The sequence below is a fragment of the Cuculus canorus genome, chromosome 8 (genome assembly GCF_017976375.1).
Source record: "Cuculus canorus isolate bCucCan1 chromosome 8, bCucCan1.pri, whole genome shotgun sequence".
NCBI lineage: Eukaryota > Metazoa > Chordata > Aves > Cuculiformes > Cuculidae > Cuculus > Cuculus canorus.
In genome coordinates this window covers 28,168,831-28,196,604 of record NC_071408.1, presented here as the reverse complement: position 1 = coordinate 28,196,604, position 27,774 = coordinate 28,168,831, and the positions used below count along the sequence as shown (strand labels likewise).

The window sequence follows — 27,774 nt, the reverse complement described above, 5'->3', positions numbered from 1 at the left end:
TTGGAGCAACCTGATCCAGTGGGAGGTGTCCCTGCCCACGGCTTTAAGGACCTCCCCAACAGAGCCCACGACACGCCGCTCCCCGCCGGGCTCGGGTCCCGGGGGGCGGGCACAGCCGGGGCACGGCTCGCACCTCCCTAGCAACGCCCGGCCCGGCCCCCGGCCCTTCCGCCTAGCAACCGCTGCGCTGCGGGCCTTCTGATTCGCTGTCCCGCCCGGGCCGAATTCCTATTGGCTGCGAGGTGGGAGCTGCGCTGCGATTGGCCGCGCCCGCCAGGGGGCAGGGGCGGGGCCGCAGGGCGGGGCCCGCGCGGTGGGGATCGGCCGCGGTGGCATCGGCGGCTCTGCCGGACTCGTTGGGTGCGCGGCGCGGAGGGATACGGCGAAGAAGCGGCGTTCCCAGCTGACGTGAGCGCGGCGGGACGGGATTCCGGGCCCTTCTGCCTTCGAACGGGCTCGGCCCGGCGTTTCGGGGGGTGGAGGGAGGTAATGGGAGGCGAGGGGGAGGGGGGGGAGGTGAATGGGTGGTGTCGTGCGCCGTGAGGCGCCGCGGGGCCGAAGGACGGGCGGCCGCAGCCAATGGGGAGGCGGGGCCGGCGCGGACGCGGCGGGGATTGGGCGGCGCGAGGAGGGGGTGGGGCTTGCGCGGTGACCACGCCCCCTCCCCCTTCCTTCTCCCCCGCAGCGCCGGCCCAGCAACAACATGGCCTCAGAGCTGGAGAGCCTCAACCCTAGCGCGCGGATCATGACCTTCCGCCCCACCATGGAGCAGTTCCGGGACTTCAGCCGCTATATCGCCTACGTGGAGGCGCAGGGAGCCCACCGCGCCGGGCTGGCCAAGGTGCGACACCCCCTAACGCCCCCCCCGACGGACACACCCCCGTGACACACACGCAGCCCTTAAACGCCCTCTTTACACACACACACCCCCTCCGCACGGTCTTGCCTTTAACATCCCCCTTTACATACCCCTTCCCTTACACACACACCCCCATACAGACTCTCCCCCCTTACACTTCCCTTTACACCCCCAACACACACACCCACCTTACACATGCACCCCCCTTTACTTGCACCCCTGCTTACACTCCCCCTTTACACACACACCTCTTACACGCATGGCCCCTTACATCCCTCTTACACACATACTCCTATACAGACTCCCACCTTACACCTCCCTTTACACCCCCAATGCACGCACCCTACTTACACATACCCCACACTCCTTACACACACATCCCCCTTTACGTGCATCCCCACTTACACACTCTCACCTTACACACACGTGCCCCTTACACATGCCTTCCCTTATACACACACCCCTACACAGACTCCTCCCCTTTCACCTCCCTTTACATCCCCTTACACACACACCCTTACGCACTCACTTCTCTTACACCCCCCCCTTAAACATCTCCCCTTAAACACAAACTCCTTAAATACTCCCCCCTTACAGACCCCCTTACACCTCCCCTACACACACACAGAGCCTTCACACACCACTCCCACTCCCTTACAGAGAGTACCCCCCTTACACAGACACATCCCCACCCCCTCCTCATACTACCCCCTCACACACACCACCCCAGCACCTTGCCTTCACACACCCTCGCTCCTCCATCGCAATCCCCCGTCGCCCTCCCACCCTACACACCACACCCACACACAGACATCCCCCATACACTCTTCCCGATAACCACCTCTGTCACCCCACGCCCCCACTCCTCCCTCCCCCACTTTTCCCCCATCCCACCCACCCTTACTCTGCACATATTTCCCTTCACACCTCGCTTTCACCCCCTCGCACACACCCCATACGCACTCAGCAGTCACCAGCTGCCTTCTGCTTCCTGCAGATAATCCCTCCAAAAGAGTGGAAACCACGGCGGTGCTACGATGACATCGATGACCTCGTCATCCCGGCGCCCATCCAGCAAGTGGTGACGGGGCAGTCTGGTCTCTTCACCCAGTACAACATCCAGAAGAAGGCCATGACCGTCCGTGAATTCCGAAGGATCGCCAACAGCGACAAGTATGTCTGTCTGCACGCCTCTCTCTGTGTTCCTGCCAGAGTTGGTGTATCCTGAATTTCCTAGGGCCTGGCAGCGGCGGTTGGTCAGTGGTGTGAGCCTAATGCCCTGGGCAGGTGGGCTGTAAAGTTGGCTGTGAGGATGGGCACTTTAATTGCCTGTGTTTGGCAAGAGGATTCCAAAAGAACTCTGTTTCTACTACGGACTCCTCTCCGGTTGTCTCTAGCAGCCAGACCATTGTAGTTTTTACTAAGTAAAGTAGTAGAGAAAGGAATGTTCTTGACATGAAAAAGAAGACAGAGAAAAGATCACTTGAAAAGGAGTTTAAGCAAAACAGCCTTTGAAATAACTCTTTAGAAATGGCATTGGAATTCTCAGCTGCAGGCAGTCCGCTGAAGCTTATTTTCTGTTTCAAGAGCAGTACACGGCAATCTTAAGATTCTGTTTCTCTAATAGGATAGTTTAATGTTAATTTCTCTTTTATGCTGCATATGTAATTGTCTGGAACATATATATATGTGTGCACACGTTAAATAGGTGTTAGAGTGTAAACTGGATCCTCCAGTGCTGCACAAAGAGACCAGTATGTAGTTAGTAGAGAATGGACATTATGAGCAGATATTTTGTTGGTAAACTGAACATGCCTGGCCAGTTTACTGGCAGGTGAGCGTAGAAGTGTTTGTTGCTTTTACAGTGGCAACTGGTTTGGGGTTTTTTTCAAGTTGTTCCTGGTTTGGGCTACATCCTTCCTTGCTAAGTAGTGACAACTAGGAAGCGAAATTGTTCTGGCCTGAGAAAAGAGCACAAAGCAAAAATGAAAGTAAACTGAGAAGTGAGGAAAGTATTTTTTTTTTTCCTTATCCTTTGTTCCCAAGTCTTGCAGGAACAGAGCCGCGGTTGCTCTGATTGCTGTTCTTAGAGGCAGGGATCTGGCTGATAACATGCAATTAAGTATTTTTATCATAGTTGATTCTTTCAGTGCTGGAGAACATTGTTTTAGACTGATCAAGTGTCCACCTACAAAGTCTCTAGTATCTTATTTTTGTTGTTTTTTTTCAGGTACTGCACACCCCGCTACACAGACTTTGAAGACCTTGAACGAAAATACTGGAAGAACCTGACGTTCAACGCCCCCATCTATGGTGCCGATGTTAATGGCACACTCTATGACAAGGTAAGGAAACTGGTTAAGTTTTCGGATAACAGTTACTGCATTCCATAAGTACTGATGTATCTTTAGACTCTTAACTTTCAGAAGGAGTTAATGATAGTCTTAGTAGAGTCCCAGCTTCTGAAGTAGGCAGGAACACAATAAACCCTGTGTTTGTAAGATACTCTTCCTTCAACTCTGATAAAGGAGGTGAACAGAGATAACATTCTGAGGTCTTCAGCGTAGTGTTCTAGTGCTTCAGTGTAATACAGTTTAGTTCAAGAAAGCAAAAACTGCTGTTGCGTAAGTGTTGTTTTTATGGTGCTTTGTCCTGAAAGGCATGTGAGGGTTCGAGCGTTGATCAGTGAACACACACTCTTTTGGTATCCCCTGGTGCATGTATTTTTGTGGGACAGCTCTGTAGCCAGCATCTGTTGGGATGATGAACATTAGAAAAGCGTTCTGCTTGCTGGATTCCTAAATCACAATTATTTACTCTTTTAAAAGATGTTTGGAATGAAAAGTGTTTCTGTACAAGAGGGTTCAGTCTGCTGTCTTTTAAATAGAACATCGTCTCAAGCTCGCGCTATTGTTCTCTGCTCTAAAGTCTGTAGCTTCATGATTATTTTTCCTTCCTAGTCATTATGTTGGCGGATAACTTTTTTTTCCTCCATAAAGGCAGCTGGTAAACAATCACTATATAAGCTAACAGCGTGTGAAACTTCTGGTTTATGTTAACTCTCTAATGATTAGAGCTGTGCCAGTAGATGATTTATCTTGATGTGCTGTTTCACCAGTGTCTGATAGCTTTTGCAACTGTCATCTTAGCAGCGTCACTCAGTTCTTTATAATGTTTGTTTAACACGAGGCTTGTGTTTTGTAGCATGTAGATACGTGGAATATTGGCAGGTTGAACACGATCCTGGATATTGTGGAGAACGAAAGCGGCATAACCATTGAAGGAGTGAATACTCCTTACCTGTATTTTGGCATGTGGAAAACTTCCTTTGCTTGGCATACTGAGGATATGGATCTCTACAGTATTAATTACTTGCATTTTGGGGAACCCAAATCCTGGTAAGTTTCCTAGGGGAAGCTTCTAGATGTAGAAAACTAATATCATGAAACCAGGAGAAAAGTCGGGAAGTTATGAGAGTTAACTAAAGGAATTGCCATTCCCCCAGTCTTGCACTGCAGCAATGTCTGATGGCAGCAATGCTAGAAACCTGTAAGGAACCACAAAGCAGTGCGTCGTCCTCAGTAGTGTTTATTTGATTATATAAAGTGCATTCTCTGTCCTGGTGTTAAAGAGTTCTTCAGAATTACAATGAAAGCTGGATGCTCTCTGCTGCAGTAGGGCTAGAACTTGGCTAACTTGCTTATGATTTCCTGAGGTTCTAAAGTGACCAGAGAGAGCTAATATGCCTGTTGTCATGCAGTGCTAGAGGAACAGGCAATTTTTAGCAGACTTTGACATGTAGCTATTTATCACAGATCTCAAAGCAGGCTAGTGGATCTGGCTGAGTAGTTCATCCAATGTCTGAGCTTTCATGATTGTTTTGAAGGGAGACTGACAAATTTTCTGTAGCATGGGTTGCATTTTAAGAGTGAATCATTCCTTTCTCTTCACTAATAAATTTCTCAAGTAACTTAACAATTGTTTCCATGGCACTTCTGTTGGAAACTAACATTTTTGGCTGCCTTTTAATACAACTTTGAACTAAAAAATAATAGCTAGCACCATATGACCAGTGAACAAACCCATGCAGTGGTAATAGCATGGGAACACGAAACAGAATAGTTCAGTCAGATAAACCTTTTGGCTGTTGCTTCTTTTACAGCAGTACATGGAAGAAGTTAAGTTTGCTGATACTTAGTCTGATTTATTTAACAAGGGACTCATCAAGAATATAGCACTCTATTCCAGAGTGAAAGCAAGCTAAGTCGGTGGCTTTATTTACCATAGTGAAACCAACTAGGAGTTTTGTGTGCGCATAAAAAGGTGTGTACTGAAAGATGTAGCTGTGAAGAGCACACCACAAATTGTGCACATGTTAAGGATGTGCTATTGTGTCTGCTTTGGTCTCATCTTTGTCTGAGCAGCTGAAAGAGATGATTCCATTTTCTGTCTTTCTCCATGTTCATCCTTGCGCTGAGCATACTAGCAATTACACAGCTGTGAGCTGAAATAGATCAGGAAGTACTCTTCCCTTTCTTCTCACATTCATGTTTTGCTACAGATCTGTTAATTAAATACATCGGGCTTTTTAGTTCCTTGACTGCTTAAGTGGAAGTTGGTAGAGTAGATGGTCAGCTTGTTGATTTTTCTTGGGGTAGAGAGGTCCTTGATAAAGATTTTTAGCTTTGTTTCATTGACCTTTGAAGGAAACAATGTAGAATGGAAGAATTTTGCTTCTTTTTCTTTTTTGAGTAATTGATGTTTTTATGCCTTTTTATTATTTCCAGTTAAACTTTGAGAGTTTTCTCATGTCACTTGAACCTAACAGACTTCTCATTATGACTGCAGGTACTCTATCCCTCCAGAGCATGGGAAGCGACTGGAGAGACTTGCAAAAGGTAATTGGGCGATTCTTTCATTATCTTGCCTTTTTGGGAGGTGGGATGGATAGTTACAATGGGTTTCATTTCTTTTAGAATACGACATGTCCATAACATTTATGAGACCACAGGCTAGCATGACTGAACTGATAATTGGCCTTTTAGACTATAGATTGTATTACTTCTGAGAGTTTGTTTATCATATACGCATAGGAGAAGTGTCACATTACAAATATGCAGTTGTGTTCTGTCTAACCTTTAATGAAAAATGCCTTAACTATTGATTATTAGAACTGGAAGGTTTTAGTCAGAGGAAATGCCTTCTATGTGTGGTCTTTCTTATGCTCTTTCAGACTTCAGACAAGGTGGTACATGCTTTTAGGCCTAGCCAAAAATACTATTTAGACCTTTCCTAAATTACGGAAAATCAATTTAGTTCACAGCAAAACAGTAACATCTCTTCCTGCCTTTATTTTAAACAGGTTTTTTTCCAGGAAGTGCCCAAAGCTGTGAAGCGTTTCTCCGTCACAAGATGACCCTCATCTCTCCATCAATTCTGAAGAAATACGGAATCCCGTTTGATAAGGTGTGGAGAAGTAATTGCAGCTATAGCTGCTCTGTCAGGAGGTTCATGCAGTCATGTCTCATCTCTCGCAGCAGCCAACAGCAGATGCTTAGAGAGGAAAACAGGAACAGGGAGCATATAAGGCAGTCCTTTCCCACTGTATCTCTATTTGTCTGGCAGTTGGCATCTGAAAGAGTTTGAGGCAGAAAAACCTGCCAAGGACTGCTAAAAACTAAGGCTCTGTCTTCTGATTATTTTGTTTTAATTTAACAATATACACAACATCCTGTGTTAGATGAACTTCACTGCTTAGCTGTGTATTCAGTGAAGAAGAGAGATTGCTCTTTTTTTTTTTTTTCAGACTTGTTCCTTATTGGTTTTTTTTCGTTACATTAATAATTTTATAGACTTCCTTTCTCAGGTCATACTCTGCCACCTGTCCTACTCCCTCGACACTGAAGACTCATCTTTGAGTCATTGTTCAGAAGTACTGGCACATCTGCAGGGGCGGCTGAAGGGTTTTGTTGTTGTGAACGTTTTTAGACGGTAGGGAAATGTTCAAGAGAGCAGGCAGAGGCTGACTGAGAGTTGAATAGAACAGCAAAAGAAAACAGTAGTAGATTTCCAAGTTGTATGTGGGTAGAAATTTTACTTGGCCTTTACAGACTCAGCAAAACCTGCAGGTGATACAGAAAAGTATTTTATGTCCTTCAGAGAGCTTGTCAGAGAGTAATAAACACTTCTGTGCTATTTTGACCAGTTGTGAGTGTTGCTTTCCAGTTAACAGATACTTAACATGAATAGGAGAACAGTGAAGATAAGTATCAGGTCCATTCATTGCAGCCAGTTACTCTAACGACTCTGGGTGGAGGTACATTTGTGAGGACTATGGGAGCTCCTTTTGTTCAGACCTACCAAGTAGACTCTTAAATCATGAATAACAACGTGGTGTCTCAATTTCCTTCCAGGTGACACAGGAGGCGGGAGAGTTCATGATAACCTTTCCTTACAGCTATCATGCTGGTTTTAATCATGGCTTTAACTGTGCTGAATCTACCAACTTTGCTACTCTTCGGTGGATTGAGTATGGGAAGCAGTCTGTGCTGGTAAGCAGTGTGTTGCCATCCTGTTGCATACTAATGTTCAAAGGGAGTGACTTCAGTGCTTTGTCTGTTTAAAATGTGATATTTGCTTTCTGATATGGTGACAATGTCCAGTCAGCCTCCTGTTTCATGTTCTTGTTTCGACTATGGAGAATATACAACACATTTTTTAGTTCTATGTAGATCAGGTGAGGCTTCAAAGAAGAGCAAGAGACTGGTTCCCTTTCCAAAGATGAAAGGGTGTGCTGGGTGGTCAGGACTCGACAGTATTTTGTCCGATATTTTAATCGTTGTTTGATCATTTAGCCTGGAAGTATGACTTTGGTAACTCAAGTAACTTACAAAATAAGTATCTTGGCTGAACGTTTAGACTGGATGGTGCTATAGCCCTGTAGAGGTGCCTTGCAACCATGGGTTGTATTTTCAGAAATTGCATTGAAGTGAATGCTTTGAAACACTAGCTGTAACCTTGCCCACGTGAGAGGAACCTCTACTGCTCTGGGTAGGCCCAGAGTTCGCATGGCTCCGACTTCCTCATTGGAGTCTCTGGTTTTGCTGACTGATTTTGTATGAGCTCATAATAAAAAGTCAGCTTCTATGAGCCACTCTGAACAGGCTGGTGAGCTTGCTTTCTTAGTTACGGTGATAAAATATGTCCTTTTGATTTCCTGGGAGAGAGTCTTGAGAGTTCTGAGGCACAACTGTGTGCAACTGGGGGAATTGTTTCTTTAGCTGACCTCCCAAAAGAAAAGTAATACAGAAACGCAGAGTAGAATTATTGTGGCCTTACTTGAATTTTGTGATTTCAGTGCTCGTGTCGGAAGGACATGGTGAAGATCTCCATGGATGTGTTTGTGAGGAAGTACCAGCCAGATCGTTACAAGCTTTGGAAAGCCGGAAAGGATGTGACTGTCATTGACCATACTCTTCCAACTCCAGAGGCGGCAGAGTTCCTTAAAGGGGATCTCATGCAAAAAGTAAAGAACAGGAAACAGTGTGCTGAGGAAATGGAAACAGGAGAGACATGTAAAGAGGAGGTGGACAGGGATGAGACGAAAAGGTAGTCCTTTATATAGTCCTCTGCTTTTTTTGTTGGATTATTAGGAACTGGACCCAACTGCAATCGAATGTTTGCTATTCTAATAGAACAACAGGAGTCGGAGTTAGCAATGGTCTGTTTTCTTAGGGATGGGGTTTACTCTTGGTTTTTATTATTTGAGTCCACATTTATGGTGGTCTGTGATAGCCAGGAAATGCACCAGCTTGGAAGGTAGTACTTCAACTTTGGGCAGGCATCCAAAGCCTGGATTGGAAGTGTGCACCATACACTGGGAGTCCAGAAGAAAAAGGGGGTACATTGAGATCATGGGACAGTACTTGCTGGCAAATTCTGATACTATCAGTGCTGCAAGCTGCAACATCAGTGTGCGGTTTGTGTTTGTCTGAAGGCAGACAGGCTAATCATCTTACATTCTACCATTAAATTTCCTTCAGCTAGTGTCAGCTACTGATCTGAAGCTGTCTTTGGTGCTGGTTTTATGTTGTTTTGGGATTTGGTTTTTGTGGTTGGTTGGTTGGTTTGTCTAAAGTAAAGAATGCCTGACTAGAACATGGCCACCTAATACATGATTAAGACGTGGTGAGGAGTCATCCCTAAGGATTACTGTAAAGGCAAAGAAAACATTTCAGAAAAATTTGAAAACTATTTGGCTTGCCTGATGCTGTCTCGTAAAAAAATAATCCGGACTGTATTTTGTGCATCCAGGCACAAATTTGAGGAGCTTATGTGTTTGGTAACCTGTTGTATGGCTTTGTCTTCTGCAGCATCCCCAAACATCGCATAGGAACAAAAAGGCACAGGGTCTGCCTGGAAGTGCCTCAGGAGGTGAGTGAGAGTGAGGCCTTCCCCAAGGAGGAGCTGAGCTCTGCACAGTGTGAAGCGGACATGGCAGAGCCTTGTGAGAGACCTACAAATGAACTTGCACAGCAAGGTGAAGAAGGGCTCAAGCTTCCAGGTAATTGTGTGTTAAGCTTTATCCTAGTTTGGGGCACCAGGATATTATTCATCAGGGAGAGAAGCTGCTAGAGCTGAATCTGAGGTCCTCTCTCCTGTGCTAGTCAGTAGGACATTGTCGTGTCCAAAAAACTAGACACTTGTTTGTCAGAGCCATGGCAAACACTTGAGAAATTTGCTTTCATGAGGTTTGAGATGTTACCATTTGGTCTTTCAAGACCAGGGAGTGCATCTGGAACAATTTAGGTTATGTCCTTTAGTTAAATTTGTCTGATGCTTCTGCCACTATTTTCAGTAAATGAAATAATCACAGCTTGAATTGTTAGCTTTTGTGGAATATCTGTGGAACTCTACAGTGAAAACTATGTAAAATAATGCTGGGGGAGAGCAAAGGGGTAGGCAGCCATCCTGCAGCTGCTTCAGTGACTGACTGACCAGGTAGGTCTCAGAGGAGGTTGCTTTTCATCTGATTTAAAAGGAACAGGAAGTATTGCATGAGGCTTTTAAGAAATCGCTGATTCTAGCTTTCGATTTTTGCTTTTTTAATTTTGTCTGCCTGCATACATAAATATATTGGATACTTCAGTAACCTAAGGTCCTCACCCCTGTGGTGTAGTGTAACCTGTTTATAGACACCCTCATCCTGGTAGTGTGAGTCTGGTATGCTGTGCAGGTGTTTTATTTGTAATTTTATAATCAATAGGCTGGAGGAAAATTAATGTGGCTTGTAGTGGGTCGCTTTTATACTTGCTCTTAAGGGAGGAACAAGGGGCCTATGAACAATCTAAGAACAGGGCAAACACATATAATGCCTCCCTCTAGTATTCTTTCTTCCAGCCTTTTGTAGCTTGTATTTAATAATCTTCTATTGGTTTGCGGGTTTTTATTTCTCTTCTGTTATGTCTCCGATGAACCCTTGTAACCTCTTACCCACAGCAGCATGTGGCCAGAAGTTGGGCTGTTCAGCTATGCTGTATAAAGGATCATCTCTGTTTTTAACTCACTCTCTGCTAGCTTTTTTTGATATACACTAGTTCTTGCACTGGAAGAGGTAATGAGCAGAGACATTCTCTCTCTCTGAGCCAACCATGATTTTATAGGTGTTTGAATGATCTGCTCTTTACATGACTTAATGCCGTTTTTTCTTTTTTTTTTTTTTTTGTGTAGCAGTTTACTTTCCTGTTTGGTTTTGTGCAAGTGATTGCACAAATGTTCTCTCTGTTGCGCAGACTTTAGAAAAAGTCAGTCTATATTTTCTTCTAGATTGTATGGACTCCACCAAATCTGAAGAACTGAAAGCAGTGAAGACTGAGGAGGAAGAAGAGGAAGAGCAAGAAGCAGCTGCGTTGGATCTCTCCATTTCACATGCTTCAAATTCCACTTCACTTTCAACGACTTCAAAGCAGAGCACAACTTTCAGTGCTCAGCCCAGCTCACCGGTGTGTTCTGGTTCTTCTGACTCTGAATCAACTGATCTGTTGGCCAAACAAACTGTTCCTGGGCCAGCTGGGGTGTTTACAGTCCACAGCTACGCTAGAGGGGATGCCAGCGGATCTGACAGTGAACAGACCTCAGGAAAGAAAGCCAGTGCCACCGCCAGCATGAATGAGCAAGAACTGGCAGAGGTATGAATGGAAAGAGTACTGAAAGCTCAAGGGCTGTATTATGTCGTCATGGATTTGCTGTGACAGAAACTTCCTATTTGTGCAGTTTTCCTTCCATTGCTGTTTGTTTAGCAGGTTGCTTAGTTGTTAATGTGTTTTTTAATACCTATGGGGTTCGCTAAACAACCAAGAATTAAGGTGGAAGTGTTTATACTCTTACCTCTTCTAGAAAATAAGAAGATGCGATCTCTAAATTAAGTGCTTTAAGGGAAAGCGTAGCTTAGTGGTTTTGACTTGGTATTGTTACAGGCTGATTCAGGTCCTTTTATAGTAATAGGCACCTGTGCATACCTAAAATTAATCTAGTTCAATCCAGCCTTTATTACAAGCAGATTAATATGTTTAGAGGTTTTTAATTATTAAATCACATACACATGTACATTTGTGTTTCCCTTTTAAAAAAAGAAACGATGGAACAAAAATTATTGGAAGGGAGAATGCAAACTCGAGCATAAGAACTGTGTTGTTAGACAAGAGAATACTCTAATAGTTAAAATCTTGCCTAGTGTTAACTTATTAAATACTATTATTTCCATCTTTAAATCTGTCTTTAGAGAGTATGAGGCTGATAATGATTGTCTTAAAAATTCAGGTATTACAGAAATGGAACAACAAATGGGTAAATCTGTTGATAATTAAACTGAAACTGAGAAAGAGTTCTTATCCATATTTAAACTGAAGAAGTTCTGTTGCCGATACATGTGCCTCTAGTGCACATACCATATGGGGAAAAGATGACATTTTGGATGGGTGTAGATCGTTTTCCCCAGTATCGAAACAAATTTTCCATCAGATCTTAACTGAGAATGCTAATTTCCATTTAAATAAAAGCATTTCTTTACCCAACTCTATGTAGGAGATTAGGGATAATCATTGTTATGCCTTCTTCTGGCTTTTTTTATAAAAAGAAGAGATTTTAAAAGATGTCAGGCCCATTTAATATTTGCTTCTGCTTAGAGGAATAACAAATTAAGAAACATCTCCTCCCTTTACTTATCTACTGAGAGACTTCCTGGGCTGTTAAAATCATTGCCTTTATTGCCTTTCTTGTTAGGTTAGTAGTAATTCTGTCACTGTGTCACTTGTTTTTACAAGGTAAGGGAAGAGGAAATAACTGTTGCTGTAGTTTCCTTCCAGTCTGTCTGGAAAGACATCAGTGCAAGCGGAGAGGGTGAAAGTTCCTTTCATTAAAATGAGCCCGTTAGTTCAAGATGCCAGTGAGCTCTGTAATTATTTTTTAAGTATTTATTGGATTTTATTTTTAAATTTGGAGTTTTTAAGTTGACATAAAAACGGAGGGTTTCTCCAGAATGCATGAGGCTTCTTGTCGTGGCTCTTCTAAGTTGAGCCATTCAGCTTGACTTTCTTTGTTTCTGTCTTTTACATGATTCTTATATAAACAGACTTGCATGAAAAGCTACACTGGAACGTGGGAAAATTTTCTATTCTGATGGCTCAACAGAGCTAATACAGCTCTAGCTGGTTTTCCCTAAGAAAAATGCTGCAAGCTCTTTCAAAAACTTAGCTAGTTTAGAGCTGAAGTTAGTTTGTTGGAAATAAAATCATGGAAGCACATGTGTATATTTTGGAGATATCGCTGAAGTTCAAAATTCCTTGATCAAAAGGCCATGACTAATTGACTGCAAATTGCGTCTGCTTGTCCAGGTAGCGAAGGAGTACATAAGATCAATGAAGGAGAGTAAGAAGTCCAAGGGCCGTCGCCAGCCCTTGAGCAAGCTCCCACGACATCACCCCCTCTTGGTTAAAGACTGCATTAGTGATGATGGTAAGTAATTTGTGCATCTTGGGCAACTGTAAAAGAGGGTCTTAGCTTCTGCAGACAGTAGGGTTTCCTCCTAAGTAGCTGACTATAAAGAGGAGTCAGCGGGTGACACCTCTGCATCCCAGGCAAGGTGCTCATCTCATTTTATTTATGCTTGCATCATTAAACTTTTCTCTTGAATGGTATTGTCTTTCTTTCCTGTTCCATTCTCTGGGAAATCAGAACTCTGAAATGAGGATTAAACCAGTACCAGAGACTGTTGCGTAATTGCATCTGCAGTAGAACATTCCAGTAGCTGATGTAAATATTCACGATTTAAAAACAAAAAAACCAACGAAACAAACCCAAACCCACCAGATTTGTTGGCTGACAGCCTTAGTCTTGACATAATTTTGCAGCTGGGGCTGTTCTCACCCAATAAGCCTATCTTGTGTTTGCACAGTTGCTTTGATTAATAGAAGTCTCTTAAAAAGGAGACCGAGTTACTGGCTCCCATCACTCTCCGGTACATTTGATTTCTGGCAGTCTTTGTGTTGTCTCCATTCATAATTTCTTGTATTATTTAATTCCATTTGTAAGAAGGGTATCTATAAAAGGACACAGAATCACTGAGAATCAATGATCTCCTATCACAGAGGCATCAGAGCAACTAACTCCTGAAGAAGAGGCTGAGGAGGCAGAAGCATGGGCCAAGCCCCTGAGCCAACTGTGGCAGAATCGGCCACCCAATTTTGAGGCTGAAAAAGAATACAATCGGACTATGGCTCAGCAGTCTCCCTACTGTGCTGTTTGCATGCTCTTCCAGACGTATCAGGTATGTAGACCAAGTCTGTTGACATAGACGGAGTAGGTTGTTGCTGTGATGCATAGTTTTAAATGTGTTGACAACAGCTGGATCTGGGCTGCAGTCGTCCCGAGGAATAGTTCCAGGAGAGCACAACTGGGTGACCCTCAGTAGACCTGTGATGGCCTGTGGGCTCCCAGGGGCTCACTCAGCCATTGAGCAGAAGCTTTTGTGTTCTGTGGCTTTTGCTAGAACTGCAGAATGGAGTCTGAATGTTGCTGGAGCCGACTATAAAATCCCATCTCTCTTTTCCACACTGAAGCCTTCACTTGTACACTTTTTTAAAGAACACTTTAAATCCACTTATAGCACGTGGTCTTTCAGAAGCTGGCAAGGGAGAAAACATTTGTCTTAAAAGGATTTATGGTTGCGTTTGTGGATGGCATAAATCAAAAGCTGTCTTTTCTTGGATTATATCCATATTGACAGTAGCTATGGCAAGGGAAAATATGTGGCTGTAGCAGTGGGTAGCTTGGGATTGGTTGCAGAACCCCTCTGTCACGTTGACTTACTGCTTAGGCAGGAGTCTCATGCTGGATTTTTTGCTTAGTAATTTTAAGGTAGCTTAAATAGTTGTCTAATTTTGTGTTCCACTTGCAGTTTAGATATAGTTTGGCCTTTCCCGTATGTTTAGCCTATTTGATACACTTGAGATCACTGTTTGATTACGTTGGCACTAGAAAGACGTTCACCACAGTTATGGAAATAAAGACCTCCGTTTTTGTTGAGAGTTTATATTGCATATTGATCCTAATTTCTGTGAAAATAACAAGACCAGGATTTCTGTTTGATCTTGCTATTTCTGTCTGAGAGGAGGTTCTTGTTAGGAGTGGAAATTCTACACAGAAGCTGAATAGTACATGGATTTCATTGGTGCTGACAGTGTAGAAAGTTAGCAGTTTGAAGACAGTTTTAAGTTTTTGGGGTTTTTTTGAGTAATCAGAGAGCTCTAGCTGCAGGTTTTCAAATGTCTGTCTACACCAGGCAGCAAAGCAAAAACTCTTCCAAGGTTTGTGCTGTGGTTAGGGTCTTTGCTCCAACTTCAGAAAGTCTGTAGCAAGTCTGGAAACTCAGACCCAGGGATTAAAAGCAATGAGCCTCAGGATGATTCTGTATACTCCAAGTTATCCATACAGCCAACTCCATACTTCATTACCCATTCAAATAAAACATTGGCACGAAATGCCAGGCAAATATTCACTTTTACTTTGTGAAGACAAAAGTGTCTCGCAGCTTGGGAAAAATGTCACATTTCCTGCCACTCAGTTATAGATTTCCTTCAGTCATTTGCTTTTGCTTGACATGCGATGTTCAGCGTAAATCAGTATGTTTCACAGAATCTGAATAAACCAGACTTGTTGAAAACAACCACAGCTCCTTTCCAGCTGTGATCCTTGTCTGGGCTTCTTTTTCCTACCTTTTGAGGCACTGTAGGAGGGACAGTACAGCTTCATTCTGCTACTGCAGTTTCTGCTAATAGTATTTTTAAAAGATTAGGCTAGCTGCTTTGGTGACCTGTGAGGTACAAAACCATTTCTTCAAAGAGATTAATTTCTATTTAGGTGTTATGAAGGGTAACTTGAATGGAAGTACACATCTGTAAACTTCACATGTGTTTGCGTTCGGGTTGGTGTTGGTTTAGGTGAATAAATTACAAATGATTAGCCTGGAAGTCTCGTGGGCTTTAAGCGGGAAACTACCTTTTTAATCTTCTTATTTCCCAGGAGCAAATTGGTTTCAAAGCCCGTTAGACTTGTTCAGAACTACTTTGGGAAAAAATAATGGGGATTGTTGTAGGTACAGATTTGTGTGATCACAATCCTCCCCTACTGAGGTAAGATAAATGTACAGTGTTGAAATGCAGCGTTACGTATTAGGGAACAGGGGGGCTGCAACAGGGGTGGTGCCCACCGAGCATGAGGTGGGCTTGGTGATTCCGTCTCTTCTGTTAGAGGAGGTGCAGACCATTGTGTATCGTGTTATTCATTAGAGGGATGCAGTTCTACCCCGTTGGGTAGGAAATAATTTCATTCTGAAGCTGCAATAGCTGAGGATTTTACAAACCAAGTATTTTTTCACCTAACCACTAACTGTTTAACCTTCTGGCACCTTCATTCTTTCTTTAGAATGTTTCTTTAAACTCGATTTTCAGATGGAAAAGCGGATGAGTAAAGATGATGTGGGACGGTTTTACTTGTAAAACATAAATTCCCTGTCCATGCCTTACAGTCAGAGTGTGGAGGCAACAGTCAGACCTCTGAAGTAACTCCAGCTGCTATGGATGGGAAGATCCGAACCAAACCCCTGATTCCTGAAATGTGCTTTACTGCAACTGGCTGCAGCACTGACCTCAGTCTTTCAACGCCCTACTTGGAGGAGGATGGAACCAGCGTACTCATCACGTGCAAGAACTGCCACGTCTGTGTTCATGCAAGTGAGTGCATCTAAACTTCACCCTAAACTCTGCAGTTCTCTCTAGTAAATCTGTACATCATAGCGAGCCTCTGCCAATCTGTTTAACGTTAAAATAGACCCAAGTTCAGCCCTTACCTGAATGGTATATACTTGAGTGCCATGTTGAAGTATGGAGTTGGCTGTATGGATAACTTGGAGTATACAGAATCATCCTGAGGCTCATTGCTTTTAATTCCTGCTTTACTTCTGGGCCATAGGGGAATGAGTCTTGAGTTTAGGTAAACTCCAAAGTGCAATGTGTCTGTTCTAGGTTGTTACGGTGTATCCCCTGACAAGGCCACTGAAGACTGGATGTGCTCCAGGTGTACAGAAAACGCATTGGAAGAGGTAAAGTTTCTCATAAGATTCTCATAGGTGGAGTCTGGTAGGTCTGTGAACTTGCAACAAAGTTCATTTCCATAGTGTTATATTTTTCTTTATTCCCTCCTGTGAAAATAAGGCAATTTAGAGAATGTTTCAGAGCAGTCTGTTGTATTTGAGTGTTTTCCAAGCCATAGTGATATAATCCGTTTAACTAGTGCAAAGCTGCTGAGCTCCCCTGAGTCATAGAGGACATGTTCTGCATAAATATGTGAAAAGCTCCATTAGTTTATGGTAACTACGATTTCTAAAATGGAAAGTAACTTCTGTTAAGAATTAGGGAGATGTGCACATGGGAGGAAGGCAAGAATAATGACATCTTTAGCTACCTGATCTAGTTAAAGATGTCCCTACTGTTGCAGGAGGGTTGGACTAGATGGTCTCTAAAAGTCCCTTCCAACTCAAAGCATTCTGTAATTCTTTAGGACTGACATTCTCTCAACAAGCTATATAGGCTCTAGACCAGCAGAACGGGTCAACCTGTTAAATTGTATTTCCTCATGCTTGTTGCAGATCTTTTTACGCAAACTCACAGGATATTTGGGGTATTGCGATTATACAAAGAACCCATAACTCACAACTTGAAAAAGTATTCAGTGGTAGGTCTGCGTGCCTTCAAAAGGCTTGAGTCTGTATTTGTTGCCCTAATCTTTTGAGAGCTGGAGGGCTGATCGTACAAGGTAGTTCACTCTCTTCTGTCAGTGAAACGTTTTTGGTTTTTTTTCCCTCTGGACATGCATTTTGAGGAGGAAGTTTTGAAGCAAGTGTACTGCTCTGGACTTCACTCTTTCAGCTAATGCTTCCTTCCTTGTTCCAGGACTGCTGTTTGTGTTCATTACGAGGAGGAGCACTGCAGAGAGCCAATGATGACAAGTGAGTGTTCCAGTTTTTTTGGTCTTACAGGAGAAGCTCAATTCCTAAGTAGCTAAGGGTAAGCTGGTAAAGCCAATGTCTGCATTTAGTGTAACAGAGTGACCAACAGCACCTTTGACACTTTGTGTTACTGGGGGGGCACTACGGTAAAGTGTTTACTGTACTCGCATGCAGCGAACGTCATCTCTTCAGGTAATGCCTCATGCTCATTCTGTCAACTGCAGCTGTTGATTGCTTTATATTTTATAGTGCAGAGGTGTAATAGACCACATAAAAAAATAAGATTCCTGATAACATCTCTTAGTACCTTCTCGTAAAGGATTTTGATTCTCTTGGTTGCAGCCTCAAATGCAACTCAGCAGTTGCTACGGGACAAGTTTATGAAGGATAAACCTGTCAGGTAGGCTGTTGTGATGCAGATACGCAACAAGCACAAGCAGTACTAAATTGCTGTCCTGCTAAGGCTCTTAGTAGTAGATGGGAAGTATGAAGAAGTCTTCAGTTTGCTCTACACGTGCCCTGTTACTTGCAATAGGAAGGAAGATTACACTGCTGGTTCTCAGCGGCTATTTGTTGTGGTTTATATGGCAAACTTTGACAGAATTGTGTTTTCTTAAACTCTTTCAGTCAGAAAGTGTCCTCTTTCAGCCTGATGCATATTAATTTCTTTTTCCCCTCTTCTGTCCTGACAGGTGGGTTCATGTGATGTGTGCTGTAGGTGTACTGGAGGCAAAATTTGTGAACATTGCAGAACGGAGTCCTGTAGATGTTGGTAAAATTCCCTTGCAACGTTTCAGGCTGGTAAGGATCATGTGATAACCTGTGCCTCACTGGTGAGGTTTCAAAGTGTCTCTACAGTCCATTCAGAATCTGGGAGACTTTGCTTATCCTTCCAAGCCCAAGTCAGACTGGTTAGGAAGCTTTACCCAGAGCTGGTAGATACTTAATGTATTTTTTCATCTATGAGATTACTTTAAATTTATGATTTATTGCCTTGAGATAAACTAGAATTAGTAGCCTTCTGCTTCTTTTTAATCAGAAAGTAACAGTGCTCTCGCAGAGAGTAAACAGCACTGTATCGGACACTTAGACCAGCTAGTGAATAAAAGCTAGTGCCAACCAGTAACCTCTAGTTCCCTGTCCACAGAAATGCATCTTCTGCAAGAAAAGAAGAAAGAGAATTGCAGGTTGCTGTGTACAGTGCTCACATGGTCGGTGTCCCACATCCTTTCATGTCAGCTGTGCCCAAGCAGCAGGAGTCATGATGCAGCCTGATGACTGGCCATTTGTTGTCTTTATTACCTGCTTCAGGCACAAGATTCCGTTTCAGTCAGAGGTGAGTAGGTGTGTGACTCCCGGGATTTGAAGTGCATATCTTGGAGGGACTGAAAAGTTTCTCTCTTTCACAAAGTTCAGTATAATCTAATGGTGGATTCTGACCACCTTGCTGCTGCTCTGAGTGATCTTAGTCAGGTTCTTTATTGTATTTTGGTTTGCATCCCAGAAGGACTGAGAGCATTACATCCCTCCTGTGACTGCTGCATCAAGGAATAATAGAGGAGTTTGTGCTGTGATATTTCGTATGCAGGAGTTAGTGCTGGGACTCCAGCAGGCTGCATAAGTGGCTGTAGCATTCCATGTTGAAGTGATTGATTAGTTTGTAAAGCTCCCATGTAGTCCTTTTAGCCATTACAACCACAACAGTCTTCTAGATAATCATAGAGTCATAGAATAGTTTGAGTTGGAAGGGACCTTAAAGATCATCTAATTTAAATCCCCCTGCCAGGAACAGGGACATCCCAGTAGATCATGCTGCCCAAGGCACCATCCAGTCTGGCCTTGAACACCTCCAATATTTACCTTAAAGCATTGCTCTGAAGAATGAGAGCTTAATTTACTAAGTAAATTAACAACAGCTGCATTTTAACAGATTAGGCTTTAAACATTTGAAATACTAGAGGCAGAACTTTTCTACAAATGCTGATGATGATGTCTTGAGTAGAGTTGCTCACCTCATTTTGCTTCCTTGTCTGCCGGTACCAGAGCCGTGGTCCTCAACACATTCCGTGTTTTGTTACTGTGTAAAAAGTGCTTTTTCTCTTCTCAGCGAGCCAAAGCCGCACTCCAGGATCTGTCACCTGGACAGATAGTCATCAGCAAGCACAAGAATGGTCGCTTCTATCAATGTGAGGTGGTCAGCCTTGCAAAGGAGACTTTCTACGAGGTCAACTTCGATGATGGTTCCTTCAGTGATAACCTCTATCCAGAGGACATTGTGGTATGTTATGCAGTGGGAGTTTGGCTCCAGCAGAGGGCACATAGTGTGAGTCAATTCTTGCTGCTGCAGAGCCTGCGCACCAGGGGATTTGATAGTTATTCCAACCCCGGGTCCTGGTGTGGTTTAGGTGTGCTGCACGATGCCCTTAGGGCATCACTTGAGACTGACAACTGAGGGCACATGGGAACAGGTGTAACAGGGAGTGCAGCTCATCTCTGGCTGCTCAGCAGTGGAAGGTCTGAAGGAAAACCTGCTGGTACTTGCATACCCTTCCTGCATGAGTACTTTGAAGTTGGGCTTACTGTTGGGATTTAAATACAGATGACAAAGATGGATGTGTCTCCATTCCTAAAAGGGAGTAATTACTGGGGTGGTGTGCAATGTGAGTGGGATGGGTTCCTCTATGGTTTGCTGAATCTTCACATAAGGAAGCTGCTCTCCCTTCTCCTGGTCTCTCCCACCTTCTTCCTTTATGCTGTAGAGTCGAGACTGTCTTCAGTTAGGTCCTCCTGCTGAAGGGGAAGTTGTGCAGGTGAGATGGACAGACGGACAAGTTTATGGAGCCAAGTTTGTTGCATCGCATGCCATCCAGATGTACCAGGTACAGAATTGTCTGAATTTCATCATTCATAACGGGCAGAACGTGAGAGGGTTGGGCTTGTTTAGCATAGAGAAGGGAAGACCTTATAGCAGTCTTCTATTACTAAAAGGGGCCTACAGGAAAGCTTGAGGGGGGAGGCTCTTGATCAGGGGGATCAGGGACAGAAGGAAGAGGAACAGTTTTAAGCTGAAAGAGGGGAGATTTGGATGAGATATTAGGAAGAAATGTTTTCCTGTGAGGGTGGTGAGGCTCTGGCCCAGGTTGCCGAGGGAAGGTGTGGCTGCCCCATCCCTCGAGGTGTTCAAGGCCAGGTTGGATGAGGTTTTGAGCAACCTGATGCAGTGCGAGGTGTCTCTGCCCATGGCAGGGGGGTGGGAACTGGATGATCTTTAAGGTTGCTTCCAACCCAAACCGTTCTGTGGTTCTGTGGTGTTAAGGGGGCTGTTCTCCAAGCCAGCAGAGCTATAGAGGGGTCACATTTAGACTCTTCAGGGGAGGTTACTCAGTGGTTTGAGCAATGCCAGGTGCTGGTAACAGTTGCTGGAGATAAGAGCGATGTGGTTTCTTGCAGCTCTTCTTGTATGTGGCTACCTACTTCAAAGCATCAGCTTCTGAAAAATTGATGCTCTGCAGTTCTCCAGCAGACCGGTCCTGTAGCTTAAACTACTTAAAATAAGCTTGTGTTTGCTTTTCCTTCTTTAGTGAGAGCACCTCATGCCTTGCACGCTTCCAAAGGGATGAATGTTCAGGCTGAATTAAAGTGACCAGCCAAACTGGTCAGGTGTTACAAGAATATTCTGAAACTCACTGAGCTGATTTTACTGTCGTAGGATCAGTGAGGTTTAGGTTGAAGTCTGCTGCAGTGTGCATACCTGCTTATGTATTCCAGTGGCAGAAGGTTATTTCATGAGAGGCCTCTGTGGGGAGGAGAAGGCAAGTTCTGGGTCACTGTGGGAGAGGTCTAAGTCTTCTGGCAGAATAATTTCTGGTTTTCTTCTAGGTGGAATTTGAAGATGGGTCACAGCTGATGGTGAAGAGAGATGATGTCTATACTCTTGACGAGGAGCTTCCGAAAAGAGTGAAGTCAAGGCTGGTAGGTAAACAGGGCCTAAACATCTACTAAAGAAGCGCGTTCTAACTTGATTTGTCCTTGAACAGCAAGCTGAGTGCATGGCAGCAAATCTGATGCTCTCCTCAGTTGTTGTGAAGCTTGGTAGTTGATTAGCCTACAAAAGCAAAGTTCTGTCTTGCCCTGGAGAAACTTATTCTGCAGACATGGGAGCTTATAGAGTCACTGCTTGGAACAGAACATTAAGAACCTTTCATGCCTATATTCCTAAGTTTCATTGTGTGTTCCCACTGCAAAGAATGGCCAAGTTCTTTCACTTACCCTGTGTTCAGAAAAGGTAGGATGAGATCAACAGAGATGGCCAGTTTTTAAATAGTAAAATAATTTGGGTGGGAAAGGACCTCTGCAGGTCTATGCTTCAGTCACCTGTTCAAGGCAGGGGCAACTTTGAAGTCAGGCAGGGTTGCTCCAGGCTCTTTCCAATCAAGTCACAGCCATATGATAATGTCCAGGGATGGAGAACCCACAGCCCCTCTTGGTCCCTGTTCTGTTGCTTTGTGCTGTGAAAAACATCCCCTAGTGTGCTGTCCATAGTTATCTTCCTTTACAGTGTGATCATGCAGAACCTGTTGGCAGGCAGACAGGACTTTAGAGGTTTAAGAAAGCATGTCACAGCTGAATCCTGTGACCAGGTGCTCAGACATGCTTGCTCCGTAAGGCACAAAATGTACTAACCTGCTATAAAGTTCGAACAGATGACTGTTTTTATTCCTTTAAGTAAGTGACTGTGAACTGAAATTAGCTACTTGTTTAAATTTGAAACCTGTGATTCTTTAGATCTTTGGTTGCGGTTCACTTAAACTTAATCCCAGCCTCTTAAATTCAGCTTCTTAAATATTTTTCTTCTTGTGCTCAGTGAGTTTTTGAGGAAGGATGAATGTTTGCCAGATTTGATCAGTGTTCTAATGACTAATTCTGCTTTTCCTCTTAGTCAATAGCTTCAGATATGCGCTTCACGGAGATCTTTGCAGAGAAGGAAGTCAGACAAGAGAGGAAGAGACAAAGAGTGATCAATTCACGCTACCGTGAAGATTACATTGAACCTGCGTTGTACCGGGCCATCATGGAGTAAGCACTGCCTGCGGCAGAGGAAGAAGATGCCCACCTCCCCCAAGGATTTAAATGCTCCAATGCAACAGGCCATATTTGGATGCTTCGAATCCAGGGTTTTTTTGTTTTGTTTTATAAGGAAGCTAGGAAGCTGATGCTCTGCAGTAGCTGAGAGGCAGCTGTTGGATAGTGAAGCAGATCCCATTTGCTGAAGCTCATGCCTGCAGACTCCTGGTCTGAAGTTGGGTCCTTACTGAATAAGCCAGCTTTGGGGGTGTGCTTTCATCTCGTCGAGCAGTCTTGCTTTTTTCTTAGAGACATTTCTGACAGGTGGCGAACTCTTCTGGGAGTTGCAGCCAGGAATCTTGGCAGCTGCAAAATAGTGCGGTCTATTGTTTTAATTGAATAGTGTTCCTGATTTTGGGAGTCTCTCTCGTGACCACACCTGGGCTTGAGCAGGCAGTATTACTGGTGCTTGAAATTGAACCTCTTTTTATATTTAAATCCATCTTTTTGTCGCAAGCAGCTTCAGTCTCTTGTTTCTCAGCACCTCCTTTCTGAGAATTGAGCTGTAGGCTGTTCAGATCCAAGCAGACAGGAGGTGCTTGTGTGAACAGGTGAAATGTGAAATGAAATCGTACAGGACAAATTATTTAACCCTCCATTTAATATTTTTTTTTTTTTTGTTCTGATACTTGTTTTGACTTACTTAGTCATGAATTTAACTGTAATAGTATGTGCCTCAGAATTGATAAAATCTGTCTGGAGCCCTGCGCAGTGCAGCCTTCTAACAAGAACAGGCGTTCAGCTCCCAATAGACGTTCAGCTCCCAAAGAGTTTCTTTTGCGTTTCTCCCCACTCCCTCTAAGGCAATAATGACCAAATGGCCAGAGTCCTCACTCTCCGTTCTTGAAACCCAAGCATCACAGTGTTGGGGATAACAGGGCAGCAGTATCCGAAGCAGTCCAGTACCTCTTCTGTGGCACCACTGTCTGTCGTGTGGCCGCAGGCTTTTGCTTAAAACAGTTTGTTGTTGGGTCTGAGACAGATAAAGCATGCACTGAACTGTATGTATTACTGAAAGGCTGTGCAATGCTCTTGTGAAGCAGGAGTGCTGCCGTGTTGCTGCCTGGCAAAGGTTACCGCAGAGTTTTTTATAGAGTATTAGTAGAGCACATCTCAGTCGTGTTGGAGAGAACTGGCTACCCCAGCGACAGGAGGCTGAGTAAGCTGGGTGGTAGGTGAACGTAAAAGATGTGCCAGCTTGCTCCTAGTAACTTAAGCATTAACACAACACAGTCAGAGCCGTGTAAATACGTGTTCCTTTCCCATTCTGTAGGAAAGGGATTTGGGGCTGTGGAGCAGGTTGGCCACCTTCTTTTTGCATGGAATGATGGAGTGACTTTCCTGCTGGAGAGAATAACGTGTGTGTTCTCCAGAAGCAGTTCAAGAGGAGAATTTTCTAGTGAAACAGACCTAATGCATCCCTTCTTCTATAGGGACATAGCAATGTGTCTGCAAAGTCTGAATTTGTAACTTTTTTCTTTTTGTTACATAGGAACGCTATAAACCAAACTCTTCTGAAACCCCAGTGCATCGATTTGTGATTAGCAATAAAATGTAGTATTGTGTAGTGATAACAACTCTTGATCAGAAAAGAAATAAACTACAGCTTTTATAAAGAAAATCTTACTTATCCCTACATTTTTATAGGGTCAGGAGGCCGATATGAGTAGCAAAGATTTGCACAACCACTGTTTTGCATAGAGGTGTTCAGTCCTATTTTTGCGGTGGAACACCCTGTTCATCAGTATTGGAAAGCTTACAGATTCTGAAAGGAGATAGTGGCTTTCCTTTGTGGTTTTTTGTTTGTTTGTTTTTTTCCCATGTTCAAAACTCCTGATCTCAGGGTATTAAAACACTTTCTGATGAACGGGATAGTTGGCTCGGTAGAACGAGGATCTGTTAAGACCAGAGTCTTAAGTAGCTGCAGGTACTCTGGGCTAGACAATGGGAATGAAGCTGCACTTTGATGTCGAAGCCTGTTCATAAGCCTCTCTGAAGTGATGTTCTGTTAGCAAACGTGGAGAAGAGCTGGCAGGGTCTTAAACTTGCCTCTGTTCTGTCAGTGTATCTTAAGACTTGGTATTAACTTCTTGTAGGCTCAACACTACCTGTATATGACTGAAAAATACACTTTTTGTATCATCTGCCATTCTCCCTCCAGAGAAAAGGTACCTGTGTTCAGGCTTTCTTCCCAAACTGCCATATAACTTAAACGCACCTTTCGGGTGCCCTGTGCTACCTATGCTGCAAACACCTGGCTCAACAGCTTCATCCTAAAATGATGACCCAGTACAAAGCAGCTGGATTTGTTTGGAGTGCTGTTGTTCAACTGCAGCAGGTTTTGCCACCCACTTCTAACAGTATTGAGTGACTTTCAAGAGCTCCTGTGCCTGGTATTTCTTCTGGAAGAGGAGCTCTGTTGTGCTGCATTTTCTGTGGGCTCTTGTCAGTTGGCTGCACTGTGTTGGAAACCGCTGCCATCCTGCACTCTGAGTCAAAGGGCCTTGCCAGTTTTCCCGTCAGTTTTTGTGCTGCATCGTTCAAGTGTGAGCTTACTTTATCTACTGCAGTGATTGAACTGCGTTCTGGCTTCTCTCCGTGAACTAATACTTGGTGACCCTGGTGTTTGAGGGGTCAGTGTTATTTGACTTTGCAAAAACAATTGGTTTTATGGCTTGAAGTATGACAGGTAGCAATAAAAGCTCTTTACAGAGCAGCTGTTTCAAAGGTACATATGCTTTCCGTTACCTGTGCTTTGATCTTAACTGATAATAATTTACTCCAGTGGTTTGTTTTTGGAAGTGTGTTTATCTCTTACAGCCTCATTCCAGTGAGGGTGACGTGCCAGAGTATCAGGTAGGCAGGTGCTTCTTGAATGTGTTCAATAGGAAGTCACGCTCAATATGCCCCACGGGAGCTCTGGTGGCCCTTCGCTAGGTCCGTTGCATGTGATGCTGCAGGCAATAGACCTCACTTTTCATGAAGCTTTCATCTGTGACTGGTTCAGGTTGGACCCGTAAAGCATTTTTAATATAAACAAATACTGGCTTGCACTTAATTCAGGATGAGCTTGGCGAGCCAGCAATTACTTTTTTATAAGGCTTAAAAAGATGACTGTATTATTTGTAAAACACCCGATTGCAGTCATGTTTCTGCCTGTGACTGGAGTTCTAAGAGACCTTTCTCCATTAGCAGACCCCTTAGGTGACCATGAGACAGTACCATCAGTAGTAGGATCCATTCTCCTTGCTCCTTCTCTCTTCCCAGTGTTTTGAGCTGGGTTGAATTGATTCTAAACTGTTTGAGAAGTGTAGCCACGTATCCCAAGGCTTCCAATGCATCTCTGTTCTTCCATTCTCCAACTGGGCTCCCATTGTCTGACACGTCTGCAGTTGGGGGTTGGTTTTTTAATGCAAACATGGGATGAAATTGAGACTCTGGTAGCCTGTATGTTGTTTTCAATTTGATCAAGTAATAAATCGAATTTTAAAACATATGATCTGTAGACTAATTGAAGAACTAAAGCAGTGTAACTTGGAAATGCTCACTATGCTTCTAATTTTTCTACTAGCATTATTCCTTTCCAGTACTCAACTCCTTTGTGCTTATCCAGTGAGTTCTTAAGTGTCTTTCAGACACACTAAGCAGAGTTGTTTAAGGACTCAGTCCAGCAGGGCTGTTCAGTGAGAACAGGGGCAGAGCCCCAGAATCGTCCTTCCTCATTGAAGTGCAGACCTGAGACATCTGCAGTAAGAGCCGAGTTGCCTTGGGTTCCCTCTGTAGCCGGGAGTGGTAATGCTAGAAGAGGAGTCATCAGAAAACCTTACCTGGGTACAGAGTCAGACAGCTCTGCTCTTCACTTTGCTGTTGGTTCTTGGATTTCACAGTGCTGGTTAAGACTTGCTGAACTGGCAGTGAGGGAAAGGAGATTTTTCTACCTTAGCTCAGAGATTTTTGCTACTGATGCACTGAGTGACCTTGAGTAAATTGCTTATTCATTGTAGTAGTATTTCTGCCTATAATTTTAAAGCCTCAAGGGCCGGGTATTCCTGGAGCCAGCTTTTTTAGTTTAGGAAAATGTTAATGTCTCCTTTTCCCTGACAAATTTGTCGACATCGCACAGAACCTTTCAGCGTGTGCACTTTATGCAGTGCGAAGTGTGTAGTATTTTAGGTTCACTGCAAGGTGTTGCTGAAAGTCAAAATAAGCCTTTTACCTCTTTTCCCATGATCTTTCTTCATTTCTTTGCATCGCTCTTAGAGCTGCCCAGCTGCTTTAGGTTTCTTCCTCAGATGAGTGAAGAGCACTTCAGGTGAGGTGAGTGTGATGTTGTTTACTCCCAGTAATGAGCAAAGCCGAGGGTGCGTCTCAGTAGTTTCCTTTGACCTCACCAGAATGGTCAGCAGAGGAATGGGAAATATTCGCCTGGTTGCTGTCTTCAGAGGAACCTGGGACGGATCCATGCAGAAACGCCACCACCGCCTCCTTGCTGCAGCGTGAGTGATGTGACAATGCTGAAGTCAAAGCGATTCTGGCAGCAGCCAGCAAGCGAGGGAAATGCGTGAGATGGTACTGGAAAAAAAAATTAAAACGGTAGAGAACGTGTGTTACTCTCTAGACAAAACCGAGTGGAGGTAGGAAAGTCTGGAAAGTCCTTGGCCTCTAATTTTGCATTTAAGGAAAGATCTCCCTTTTATGAATGGTTCTAGTGGGCTGTGAACACCTTTGGTACACAACGCAAGAGAGAAATGAAACAGGCTGCTGTCTGGGCTCTGGTGTCTTAGCTGAGGGAGTTTGTCCCACATGAGTTGTTGCCTGGTATACCCAGCGCAGGCCCCTCACGTTGCAGGAGGACTCAGCACCCCAGGAACTGAGGTGCTCTCATCTTTATCCACACTGCTGGCCTAAGGAAGAGCTGCTTCCTCACAGGCTGTAGGCAAGGTGGAGGGCTGGTGTGCCGTGATGTTTCCATACCCAGGTTGAAGTCATCCACGTAGACTTAGGAGAAACCAGTCTTTGCAGCCAGGCTATAGAATCATGAAGGTTGGAAAAGACCTCTAAGCTCATCCAGTCCAACCAGTTTGCATGGGAGCTCCATCTGGGTCAGCGCATTCATGCTGGCAATGGCTTTTGGGTGAGTGGAAACCATAGCTGGGTCCACTCCTGGGAGGGTGGTAACGATGAGTTGAGTTACTCCCCAGAGCCAGGAGGAGGGGATGCACCCTCCTCG

At 44.0% G+C, this 27,774-nt stretch overlaps 1 protein-coding gene across 1 annotated transcript; it reads left to right on the top strand.

The window, feature by feature from the left end:
* The first annotated feature begins 283 nt into the window (after positions 1-283).
* On the top strand, positions 284-26,589 carry KDM4A (lysine demethylase 4A). The gene is made up of 22 exons (XM_054073721.1): positions 284-408; positions 686-841; positions 1,857-2,032; positions 3,090-3,204; positions 4,064-4,257; positions 5,708-5,757; positions 6,222-6,325; positions 7,273-7,410; positions 8,217-8,467; positions 9,232-9,422; positions 10,685-11,046; positions 12,751-12,871; positions 13,504-13,682; positions 15,942-16,146; positions 16,438-16,514; positions 17,365-17,420; positions 18,113-18,221; positions 18,568-18,756; positions 19,528-19,698; positions 20,180-20,299; positions 21,300-21,392; positions 22,360-26,589. The coding sequence occupies exons 2-22, from the start codon at positions 704-706 to the stop codon at positions 22,498-22,500; spliced, it is 3,180 nt and encodes a 1,059-aa protein (XP_053929696.1). The 5' UTR covers positions 284-408; positions 686-703; the 3' UTR covers positions 22,501-26,589.
* The last annotated feature ends 1,185 nt before the right edge of the window (positions 26,590-27,774 follow it).